At 35.8% G+C, this 13,107-nt stretch overlaps 2 protein-coding genes across 2 annotated transcripts in view; both read right to left on the minus strand.

Annotated features, from left to right (window-relative positions):
• Positions 1-3,748: 3,748 nt before the first annotated feature.
• On the minus strand, positions 3,749-7,678 carry LOC139855229 (uncharacterized). The gene is made up of 4 exons (XM_071844468.1): positions 7,289-7,678; positions 6,123-6,707; positions 4,590-5,345; positions 3,749-4,495 (listed from the first exon to the last, which is right to left on the minus strand). Exons 1-4 carry the CDS (start codon positions 7,676-7,678, stop codon positions 3,749-3,751), a joined length of 2,478 nt encoding a protein of 825 aa, XP_071700569.1.
• A 73-nt stretch (positions 7,679-7,751) lies between these two features.
• Positions 7,752-13,107, minus strand: part of LOC139855230 (disease resistance protein At4g27190-like) — a 94,359-nt gene continuing 89,003 nt past the window's right edge. The window contains exons 4-5 of the mRNA XM_071844469.1: positions 8,235-10,897; positions 7,752-8,036 (exon numbers count right to left, since the gene is read on the minus strand). Coding sequence (XP_071700570.1) covers positions 7,752-8,036; positions 8,235-10,880 — 2,931 coding nt within the window. The 5' untranslated portion in view covers positions 10,881-10,897. The remainder of the gene's footprint in view (positions 8,037-8,234; positions 10,898-13,107) is intronic.

Consider the following 13,107-nt stretch of genomic DNA (forward strand, 5'->3'; position numbering starts at 1 on the left):
TTTTCCTTGCGTGATGTGAGTAACAACTTGAAACCTTTTGGCAAAGGAGTCGTTAACCCGATATCTTTGAGGTCCATCTCCTCCCAAAGATCATCTAGTATAACCAGTATCTTCTTGCTACCATATTCTGAAATCCCTTCAAACTTCTTACGAAGACTCTCAGCCCTTGTATATTTATCCTTTTCAGTTAGAGGCTGACCAATGTACTCTGCTACAGCATTTGTATATTTATTTGATTTTTGTTTTCCCCAATAACCACCTTCAGAACCCAATCAAACATTCTCCTATCCACCGCAACCTTTTTCAATTGTTCCATCATCGTGGTCTTCCCTATACCACCCATCCCACACAGAGCCATCATTTGGCTCTTATTATTTGGTTCAAGGGCTTTCAATGCATCATCGAATATCAACTCTCTACTCGTCTTGATTACATTTTGTGTATCAGTATCATTAGCAACTGGATCAGAGGTATAAGGAATTGTTGAGCGAACTTTACCAAGAGGCCTTTGTTCATCACTCCATTTGACTTCAGATCTTTGTTTCTTGAGTTTTTCAATAGCTTCGAGGATGTCAGATGATCGTTTACCTGCTCTGTATCTCGCCTTTATGTTGAAGCATCCAGTTCCACCAGTTGGAACATTTCCTACTTTTTCATATATTTTTTCTACTTCTGTCAACCATGTTAAACTGCATACAATAAGTTAAACTGCATACACAGTCGACCGAGTGTGTCCACACACTCGACCGACTGTGTGACACAGTCGACCGACTGTCTTACACAGTCGACCGAATGTGTCTGGGTTGCAGTATATATACGGGTTTTGGCCTACATTGTTAGGTTACACTCTTAATCAACCCTAATCGACTGATCTCGTTTCCTCTCGATACCTAACACCAAATACCACCGAAATACTACGTTTAGGCTTCGTTCTAATCTAGATTCACCTCTAGGTTTGACCAATACGAATCCAACACGACCCATATCTCGGTTTAGTCGTCTCTAGTGAATTCCGCCTCTAGTCAAGATCATAAGCAACCTAAGATCCGTACAAACAACGTCTACAGTTTGGGTCTCAATTGCCAGGTATATATCTAAAACACATAATAATTAAGTTGTTTGCTTCTTGATTACGAGCCTTCTCTTTTGTCTTAGTGTTGGTTTATTACGTTTTGTTTGTTTGTTTCGCAGTGTTTTGTTGTTGTTTGGTTTAATTCAGTTTTTTGTTTTGTTTCATGGTTTTAGAGTTGAGCTTGGTTTGTTGGCTCAGCGCCTTAAGGTTGTCTATTTTCTTAGGGTCTTCATTGATTTGATAAAGGGTCCCTAGTAATATACACTTGCTATTTTTTGCAAAAAATAAAAAATAAAACAAAAATTATCCATTAATTCGTAAAGATCGGACCATTAACAGTAATGTGAAGCCCAATTGTATTGGCGGGTTTGTTTAATGTTATTGGACCGATTGATGAAACCTTATTCTAGGCCTAATTGCGTGTGACTTCATATCCTCACATTCATCTGCTTTCCAATTTAAGCATAAATCATACTCAACAGTTAATGTACAGTTAGCAACATTACCAGTTAATGTGCAGTTAGCAACATTACCAGATTCCTATTCTTTAAACAAACTTAGAAATTCCCGCTAAATCTAATCTTTCAGTAATCTAAAAACCAACCCATGCTAGCCAATATTAACTCACGGATACGTTTTTGCACTAATGTTCATCATCTCCTGTGTTAGATTATGGAGACATTTATACAAAACGAGGAAAAAAAAAAAAACTGTTCCAACACTTGCACGGATTTTGCAGATTTCGGGAAGCGTGAAGCAGTCAAATGCGGCGCATCTTGACATGGATGCGGCGCATTCATAGAGCAAAATAGTCCGAGAGTTATTGATGCGGAGCATTGAGCTGATATGGCGCATCAGGGGTCAGATGCGGCGCATCACCATCTCGATGCGGCGCATCACCATCTCGATGCGGCGCATCGAGTGCTGGTACATGAATCTGGAACGTGAAAAGCAAGTGATGCGGCGCATCACACATCAGATGCGGCGCATCTGGTGTCTGGCAGCAAGTTGGCAAGTTGCAACATTTACATCCGAGCATGCTTTGGCCTCCTTTCACTTTAGGTGCAAAGTTAATCACTTTACACCTAAAATTAGGGCTGTGATCATGCCATTACAAGGTGGAAAGCATGGCTAGTTGGTAAACAAGATGATTACTTGTCATGATGAAGATTCCTAGCTAGTTGTCATGGTGTTCTTGTTTTCTCCTATATATAGAACTCATTGTATGCAATTGTAACATACCAAATACAGATTCTCAGTAATAAACACTCTCTAGTTGGTCCGTGGACTAAAGCAATCACACCGATTGCATATAACCACGTTATATCTTGTGTCGTTCTTACATTTACGCATTTATTATATTTCGTTCATTAAGTGGGTTTGAGTGATCTTGATAGAATCACTACTCGGCTAGTAGTCTTGTAGAATTACTAGCGTTGTTTGGGTCCTAATATCCTAACATCTTGTATACGTGATGAAAGTGGGACGAGAAATGTATCATTCAACTGCAGTTCCTGCAAGTCCGAACTCATTAAACGCAAAACAGCGAGAAATAAGGTTTCGACTAACTCTACAACAACCCAACATGTTGAATAAGTTTTTATGCCAAGAAATTGGAAATTAATTTGTTCTTGGGCCAGATGCTTTAACATTGTGCCTAGCTCCCAATTCTGGAAAGCATATGTTATAAGATGACACCGTTCATTACCACATAAAATAAATAAAAAATTAACAAGCACAATAGGGTATAAGTTTCTACCTCCAGTATTTTTCTTTTTTTTCGAAACAAACCCAAGCGTTATGATCATACCTTTGAGACTGTTAAAATCACACAAATTCCGATTAACAACGAATTAAGGATCTTATTCAACTTACCCTAACTTATATTGTTTTTCCTTACCTCCGAATTAGGGATTATATTCTACTTACCCTAATTTCTATTATTTTTCTTACCTTTAAATTGATTGGTATATTTTTGGCGTTATTCATCTTTCTAGATTCCAAAATGACGTTCCAGAAGAAAATGAATAAACAAATATGTAAAAACTGATAAATATTACAAAGGGCATCGTTGGAACTTATAAAAGTAAATAAACATAAATGAATTTATTTTACTCAACCAAATACCTTTTTTTGTTTATTGGTGATTATAAATGAGTTGATGTCTTGTTCCCCTAAATCAATCAAGCCTTCATTTGTTTCTATTACTTTTAGCTCTGGAACAGCAATAAACCCGTTGGTGAAAACTGATATTTCAGGGCATTGTTTGATCACCAACCTACTCAATGATGGCAACAGAAATTCCTTCTGCCCTCGGCAAAATCCATCCAACCACCCAAGATGTTCAAGTTTTAAGGACTTTAGACAAGGTAACAACACTTTTCTCTCAGAGTCATCATCATCAACATCTACCTTAATAATTACCCACATATCTCTACAATGTGCGACATGTAGCTCTTGGAGTTGCATTAGACTACCAACCATCGAAGTTGTAATTACATGTCGTAAATGTTTGCAGTTATGAATAGAAAGTCTCGTCAGGTTCGGTAAATCCAGCTGTCTCCACTGATTGCTCTTCCATAAATATTCCAACCAGCTCAGATCTTCTAAGACCACATCTCTTAGTTTTGGAAGTTTCACAACACTAGTTTGTGATTCGTTGTTAAATTCACTATCTTAACCAAATACCTTTTGTTTATTGGTAATTATATAGGAGTTGATGTCTTGTTCCCCTATATCAATCAAGCCTTCATTTGTCTCTATTACTTTTAGCTCTGTAGCAGCCACAAACCCCTTGGTGAAAACTGATAGATCCGGACATTCTTTGATTACCAAGGTAGTCAATGATGGCAACAAAAACTCCTTCTCCCATAAGCAAAATCCTTTTATACGTGGAAGATGTTCAAGTTTTAAAGACTTTAGACAAGGTAACACTTTTCTCTCAGAGTCATCATCTTCCATGACAATTTGCCACATTGCACAGCAATGTGTTACCTGCAGCTCTTGGAGTTGCATGAAACTACCAACCATCGAAGTTGTAAATACACGTATTAATCTATCGCAATTATGAATAGAAAGTCTTGTCAGGTTCGGTAGCTCCAGCTGTCTCCACTGATTGCTCTGCCATAGATATTCCAACCAGCTTAGCTCTTCTAAGACCACCTCTCTTAGTTTTGGAAGTTTCACAACACTAGTTTGTGATTCGTTGTTAAATTCACTATCTGTCACTTCCAATGCTACTTCAAAAATATTCTTTGGCCAAATACACCTCTTTACATGAATCTTTTCAAGATTTTGTAGTTGTTGCAACTCGTTGAATGCAACGATCACTTTGCTATCTGAGTTTTCCACATTTATCTCTTTAATATCTTGTAAAGAGCGAGGTTTCTCATCATTTGAAATTGTAGGGCTCGGGGATGTGATCTGCACAAACATGTATATAATAAAAATGATTATTAAAGAAAGATGGAACAATTTAATTTCATAGTTACATAATGCATGATGAATAAAACTGTACCCGAGGTAAAGCAGCAGCCGTCATAAAGAAGTTATAATGTTCAGGAGTCAATTTACCAAAGATTGGATGTTTCACGTAGTTGAGCCTCGGAGCTATTGACTTACTACGTGTGAAAGCCGTCATTTTGGGGCATCGTTCAATGTAAACATCATTCAGAAGTGGCCATTGGAATTCTTTTATCCCTATGAAGAAACCTTCAAGGTTTGACAGAGAGAGCAGTTCAATTACTTCCAGACATGGAAACACCACAACCTCCTTATTAGGTCTTGTAGTTTGCTCTCTTTCTTCTTCTTCTTCTTCTTCTTCTTCTTCTTCTTCTTCTTCTTCTTCTTCTTCTTCTTTCCTCACAATCACTTTCAACGCCTTGCAACATTTTATTCTTATCTCTTTGAGCTTCTTAAGGCTTTCAAGTGTGGAAAATGTGAATATATATTCCAAACTGTCACATTTATTGATATGCAACGTCTTGAGGTTTGATAGTTTATGAGCAGCAGTAATGTTTCCATGTCTCGGAATTGAAACAGACGTATCGGTATGGTCAGAGATAGTACTTCTATGACACCCATTGTCGTTGTCTACTGTAGTCGCAAATACCTCTTTCATTGACTTGCAGTCTTGTATCATCATCACTTCAACCTTTATCTTTTGCCCTGTTGTATAAGATGGAATCACACTTGACAAAGAATGACATTCCTCTATGCGTATCTCTCGAGAGTATAGACATAAGGACCAGTAAATGAAACCCACTTGTGGAACCTGTAACTAAAATATGCTAATTAGATTAATAAAGCTTAACTAATGGTTAACATGATAATTAATCAAGGTTTTGGTTTTATTAAAACGATGTAGGACCAACTCAATGAAGTTATTAAATTAAAGATATAGGATTTTATAATGGTCAAGTTTTAATGTATTGATGAACATTATGAGTTTAATTTTTTTCAATTATATAAATAAACATTTAATGATGGCATCTATGATACTAAAAAGTACTACATCCGTCCCAAATCTATAGTCTAGTATTCCATTTTGAGATGTCCCAAATTAATTGTCCACTTCCATAAATAGAAAAGAATAAGAAGATTAAGTTCTATTATGCCCTTAGGTATGTGGATAGGATTAAATGAGAAAAAAAAAAGTAAGGGATAAAACTAGAAAGTTGACAGAAAAGTACATGTGTCAGGTATTTTTTTTCTTAAACTGTGTGTTTTTGTCTTGGGACAATAGATTTGGGACGGACGGAGTAACACACTACGTACCGTGAGCTGACCAATCAAGTTTTTGCTAACGACAACCCTTAGGGTTGTCATTAAGAATTAAATCATTGCAAAAATTGGTGGTACAAGGAGTAATTATTTTCACGGAGGTGATTAATTTTTATCAAAGTACAAGATTTATTGCATGTCCTAATCTCTTAATGAAAACCCTTACGGTTGTCATTAGCATTTCCCTTAATCATTTAGGCCTATATGATATCTTTGTCATGCTTAATAATGACATACATAATACCTAAAAAAGTAACACACTGTGTACCTTAAGGTGATCATGAATGAAATTAGTTGCACCCTCAGCACCACCACCACCAACATGCTTAAGATTTGGAAGGCTACGAAGAGTGACTAAATCAAGATGAGGGAACAAAGTGGTGGGAGTTAGGCTATGAGTTGTAGATGATGTCATCTTTTCATTTTCATCTTCTTTATCATCATGATCATCTCGGTTTGAAACAATTTCTTCTATACCATCACAATTCAAAATTGAGACTTTCTTCAAGTTGGAAAGCAGTGTCACCATGATAGGTGAAAACAAGTAATTAACCCTATAACAATATTGCAAATATATGGTTGTGATGTTATGGAATAAAGATTGTGGGTGTTGGATTTGACACATAAAATATTCATTCCAATTACACTTCCACACATGAGTCATCCGTCTCATACCAAACAAATTTAATTCGCAAGGTAGTTGATTGGGGTTATAAGCTGTTATCAAGTCTCTAATACTTTGAGTACTCTTCATGTCAAACACCGCTTTCACATCATAGTTATAGAATCTAATGTAAGAGAGATGATGGGAAGTGTGTAAGAGAGATGATGGGATTGCAAATTCAGGAACAGTCTGCATAAAAGGATTCACCCATCCAATATAAATAACTTGATATATTTTAACATTTGACTTTGATTTTGCAAAACCACCAGGAAGATCACATAAACAGAATGATCACATTAGAAAAAATAAATAAATAAATAAATAAAACTTTAAAAACTTGACCAAAAATTTAAAACGAACCACAGTGATTATGTGTGTAATAAAGTTTAAATTTTAAGATAATTGGTTTAATATTTCTTCAAAGACAAGATTCTTAAGATTAAAAAAGTCATGGCATCAGATGTCGAAAAATGTAGTTAAAAGAAAACAAAAGCAGATGTCATTTAACTGTAGCGTCCATATACTTAATTAGGTCTCCTCCTCCTCCTCCTCCTCCTCTTCTTCTTCTTATTATTATTATTATTATTATTATTATTATTATTATTATTATTATTATTATTATTATTATATTATGTTTAGAGAAAAAAATAAACTATGGTTCCTTGGTAAAACAAGGAAAAAGTGCGCCCATATAAAAAATTCTATTACCAATTACCAATTCACATTAACTAACGAACCAAAGTTGATTGTATAGAATTCGACAGCAATACCTGTTGTTTATTGGTATCTCTGAAATGGTAATTGCTAATTCCGATGATTTTAAGTGCTCCCATATCAAAATAGATGGTGGTAGGTGTGAGTATACTTCTAAAATTCTCACAGTTCTTAACTCTTAATGATTGTACGCCTTGAAAATCACGGATGATGATACCAGAACCAGAATTATTATCATCTCCTCCTTTTATCCTCCACACCTCTCTTAAATTCCATAAATCATCAACTAAAATACTTCTTAAGCTGCTGTTGCTGCTGCTGTTACCAACATATCCGGCCTGCAGGTCTATGTTGAATAACACTTCAATGGAATCACAGTACCCAACTACAAGAGTTTCTAAATGAGTGAGTAATCGCATTGGATTCCTTGGAAAAAGATTCACCATGTTATCACAACTAATCACTTCAATCTCTCTCAACATGGAAATATAGTCAACTTCCTCCAAACTACTAGCAGTTTCACACCATATCTCCATTACCAATACTTCCCTGCAAGTCTATGTTGAATAACACTTCAATGGAACTACAATATCTAACATCAAGAGTTTGTAAATGAGTGAGTAATCGCATTGGATTCCTTGGAAAAAGATTCACCATGTTATCACAACTAATCACTTCAATCTCTCTCAACATGGAAATATTCCAAACTTCCTCCAAACTACCCGTAGTAGTAATACCACACCATATCTCCTTCAAATCCATCATATGATTGATTATCAATCTCTCCAACTTTGGAATCAGAACCTACACAATAATGATAAACCCTTGTGATATCCATAAATAGATACATATACATATATAGATCCAAATGAAAAACTATAACTTGATACTAACTTCATCAATATGACGAGTTGGATTTTGTCAATACAAATCATATGTAACTTCTAGTATTAGGTTAATATTAATAGTAATACAAATATAATAATTAATGTTAGTTTTTACCTCTGTTTTCAGGAGTAGTTGCGTTGTCGCAGAAATTTCAGTAGCATTTTCAGAAAAAATACTAGTCACATTTGGAAGGCTAGACATATTTAACTCCATAAGTTGGGGAAGATCTATAGAGACTTGGTAACCACCACACAAACTTACAAACCTTGGTAATTTCTCCAATTTCAAAAGCTTTAGCTTTTGAAACTTAATCGCGTTATTAGCTCCACTACTCTCACCATTTACAAGTGATTCAAGAAGAGGACACTCTGATACTGTTAGGCTCTCCAATTTCATCAGACTACTTACCACATTAACTGTGAAGATGCTTGTCAAGTCAGCACATTTATAAACTTCAAGGAGCTTTAAATTGCAAAAGGAATGTTGAGAAGGATGCTTCGAAATATCTTCAAGACAACTCATTCCATTCACACTTAATTCAAGTTCCTCTGTTCTCTCAAACAGCTCATTTATTTTGCATTCTAGAATCTCTTCACAGCTAACAACAAGTTTTAATGCTTTTTCAAAAGTGAACTTTTTAATTTGAGCACCCATAGATATCCTAAACCTTTCAAGTTTCTTAAAGGACACATTCTTCGGCTGCAGAATATTTCTGAAGAATTCTAATTCTAATGTAATGAGGTTACATGAAACCATCTTGAGCCCTTCACAACTATCTTCTGTAAACCTAACAGGGTTTCCAGGTTGATTTCTGATATAGAGCTCTGCAAGTTTGTCTAAACTTTGAAAGACGCCATCATCAACACGAAGGTTAACACATCCGGTCAAATCTAGTAACTTCAGCCTTTTTAGATTCCCTATGGCAGATGGTAGATTCGAGATGCCACAAAAAGCCAAACTGAGTACTTCCAAATTAATAAGATCTCCGAGGAAAGAGATATCGCCCAACAATTTGCATGAATCAAGACATAACGTTCGAAGGGTAGTTAAGCGCCGCGGAAGCAACGGTTTATATATACCCTCATAAGCCACCACTCGAAGTTTCTCCATTCTTGTATAAAAATCTTCTGGAGACTTGCTTACCTCCCCTCTGCCCATTAGGCTCAGAAGTGCAAGGTTCGGGTGATTAAAATCTGCAGGAAGCTCAACCATACCTCGGCACTTTAATAATAATCTTTCGTACGAATCTTTTCTAAGTTGATCTGAGATATTATCATCGTTAACAAGCGAAGCTTGCTTAACATTTGAAAAATTGCTTAAAACAAAATCACGTACGAGATCATGAATCTTGACACATCCTCTGGTATCACTTTCAATCAACAAGTTTGAACTTATGAGATTACCAACACAAGCTTTCACCCGACGTCTTGCTTTTGAAATACTGTTCAAATTATTAAACAGCTTCAACCCCCATCCATACCTCGTCAAGTCCTCTATACGAATATTATGGTCATCAGGGAACAAACCACTAAGAAGAAAAATTGCCTTCTCATCATCATCTTTGAGATTGTTGTAGCTAATCACAAAAATATCTTTAAGGTAATGAGAACTTTCGTCCCGGATACGATCAAGTGCATTTTCCCATGTTTCCTTATCTTCATCATCTTTAAGAGTAGAGGCAATGGTTTTTATGGCCATGGGCAAACCATCACATTTCTTTAAAATATCCTCACCGATCCTAAAGAGGTCGCGATCACGATCTGGATTTATTCTTGCAATTTGCCAGAACATGTTTTTCGCTTCACGTTCATCTAAGCGAGCAATTTTGAAAATAGAATCAGTTTCGACACCCATTGTAGTGCAAACTTTTTCCTTGCGTGATGTGAGTAACAATTTAAAACCTTTTGGCAAGGGAGTCGTTAACCCAATATCTTTGAGGTCCATCTCCTCCCAAAGATCATCTAGTATAACCAGTATCTTCTTTTTACCATCTTCTGAAATCCCTTCAAACTTCTTACGAAGACGCTCAGCCCTCGTATATTTATCTTTTTCAGTTAGAGGCTGACCAATGTACTCTGCTACAGCATCTTGTATATTTATTTGATTTTTGTTTTCCCCGATAACCACCTTCAGCACCCAATCAAACATTCTCCTATCCTCCGCAACCTTTTTCAGTTGTTCCATCATCGTGGTCTTCCCTATACCACCCATCCCACACAGAGCTATCATTTGGCACTTATTATTTGGTTCGAGGGCTTTCAATGCATCATCGAACATCAACTCTCTACTCGTCTTGATAACATTTTGTGTATCAATATCATTAGCAACTGGATCAGAGGCATAAGGAATTGTTGAGCGAACTTTACCAAGAGGCCTTTGTTCATCACTCCATATGATTTCAGATCTTTGTTTCTTGAGACGATCAATATCCTTGAGGATGTCAGATGACCGTTTACCTGCTGTGTATCTCGCCTTTATGTTGAAGCAACCAGTTCCACCAGTTGGAACATTTCTTACTTTTTCATATATTTTTTTTACTTCTGTCAACCATGTTGGTACATATTCAGGTACCCTAAGATTGTTTGCAACATTCGTCTCCTCCTTTGTCTTCATATCACGAGCCATGGCATTCAATTCCTCGATATTTGTATGCATCTCATTAACATTCTGTGTGGAGGAAACCACATAGCCTACGTGTCGCTTAATGACTCCCATTATAGAATCAACAACGGGTGTGACAACTGGAGCCACAACATCCATTTTTTCCAATTATGTATCTGTAATTTATACAAACAAACGATGGAGTAAAAGTCGATACTTACAAAAAGGATCGGATAGTGAGATATACATATCATCATTACTACAAAACCAGCAACTCATGTACAGTGCTACTTAAAATTGTAGGATTAATTAAATGAAAGTTTACACATGTTAATATTCTAATTTAGTTTTCATATTTTTTAAATTATTGATTCTAGTTGTAGACCGATGCACACTCCATCATCTACAAGTTCCTTACGGTCCAAATATATTTATGATCATAGTCTGATTTGTATAAATGTTTTAGTTAAATCTCAGATTTTCATCAAGGACGAATAAATGAGTTGAAATATGTATAATATATAGCAACATCTACCCATTAAAAAAGTCCAAGAACCATAAGTAACCTTAAATTGTGAGAATAGAACTAATATATATAGAGCAGCACAGGTGATAATCACAAACATGATTTTACAGAGTCCACTACACATTTAAACATTTTATGCATCAAGTATAATAAGTATTTTATTACACAATTTTGAATTATGAAATCAAAATCAAGTTGTAAATCTAATTGCCCTAGTATAGAAAAATAAAGCATAAATTGATGTCAGCAACAGAAAATATATAAAAATAAAATATGTCATTACCTGTTTTAGTGTTGAGGAAGAGAAATATGAGATGAAATTTTTTGTAACGGAAGTACAAGATGAGAACCAGTGTAAAGGCAATCATTTAAGAAGAGAAAAGTGGGTTTAAAAAGAAAAAAAGGGGCCCCACTAATAATTCAATAACAGTGCTCGCAAAGACCAAATCGCTATTGAGATTAGCATCGTGCAACAGTAATAATGTTAAGATTGTTTCTAACCCGCCTGTGACATCACAGGCAGATTTGTACTTTTTGGCTCAAAAAGTGCATATGCATGTGACATGACAGTGTCAAATTTTGACCCCCAATAACCTTAAATGTCAAATGTCAGTGTCAAATTCAGTAGGGTCCACCAGTTTTTATTTTTATTTTTTTCAAATGAATAAAAATGGTAAATTAATACAACAAAATAAAATAAATTACATTAAAATGGTAAATAAATACAACAAAATAAAATAAATTACATTAATAAAAAAAAATACATAATTAATTTTTGATAAGAATTTAAAAGTACATAGATTGACGATTACATAGATTAAAAAAAAAAACTAATTCGCATTGCGAAAAGTCGGTGGAAGGTTCCAAATATGCTCGACTAAATCCTCGGTGAGTTGGTTGTGCAGATCTCGATCCCTTATTTCTCTTGCGATGATATCTCGATCCCGTCCTCTGTTTCGTATACGTTCCATACCATTTTCCATTTCTTCGGTAGTGAATCTTTCTTCCCATTTGGAAAGTGCAAAGCCGTTATCTTCAAGTATCATGTTATGTAATATGAGACAACATTCCACCACTCTTCGCATCATGTTAACGCTCATACTTCGTGAAGCTATGCGTATAATATGAAAACGACTTTGAAGAACCCCAAACGCCCTCTCTACATCCTTTCGGGCACTAGCTTGAAATCTTGTAAACGTTCTTGAGTTTATCAAATATAGGTGATTGGTTCAAAACGTTGATATCATTGTTGGAACCCGCCATCCCAAAAAAAGCATGTCAAATCCACAAGTCATAAGAAGCAACAACTTCAAGCATAAGGGTTCATTTCTTGTGATCACCCCTAGTGTATTGTCCTTTTAAAGCAACAGGACAATTCCTCCACTCCCAGTGCATACAATCTATACTCCCGAGCATACCCCTAAACCCATGTCTCTCCTCGTGAGCACTATATAATCTAGCAACATCGTGTGCATTCGGAGATCGCATGTATTCCTTTTTGTACAATGTAATAATACACATACAAAAGTAATCTAGACATAGTATTGATGTTTGCTCACTCATTTGCAAATATTCATCCCACATATCGGGAGCGGTGCCATACGCCAATTGACGTATAGTCGACGTACATTTTTGTAAAGTAGTAAATGTAGGCCTACCGATAGCATCAAATCGTTGAGAAAAGTAAGTAAAATATTCTGGCATATTATCACTTTGGAAAGTAGTAATACCTTGCACTATCCGGAGAAATAATTGTATTCGCATGCGAAAACGGCGTTTAAATTTTCTTTGTGGATATTTTGGCGTCTCACAAAAATAATCATCCCACAAACGTTGTGCAGCAACCTCCCGTTCCCTAGG

This window comes from Rutidosis leptorrhynchoides, chromosome 6, assembly GCF_046630445.1.
Source record: "Rutidosis leptorrhynchoides isolate AG116_Rl617_1_P2 chromosome 6, CSIRO_AGI_Rlap_v1, whole genome shotgun sequence".
NCBI lineage: Eukaryota > Viridiplantae > Streptophyta > Magnoliopsida > Asterales > Asteraceae > Rutidosis > Rutidosis leptorrhynchoides.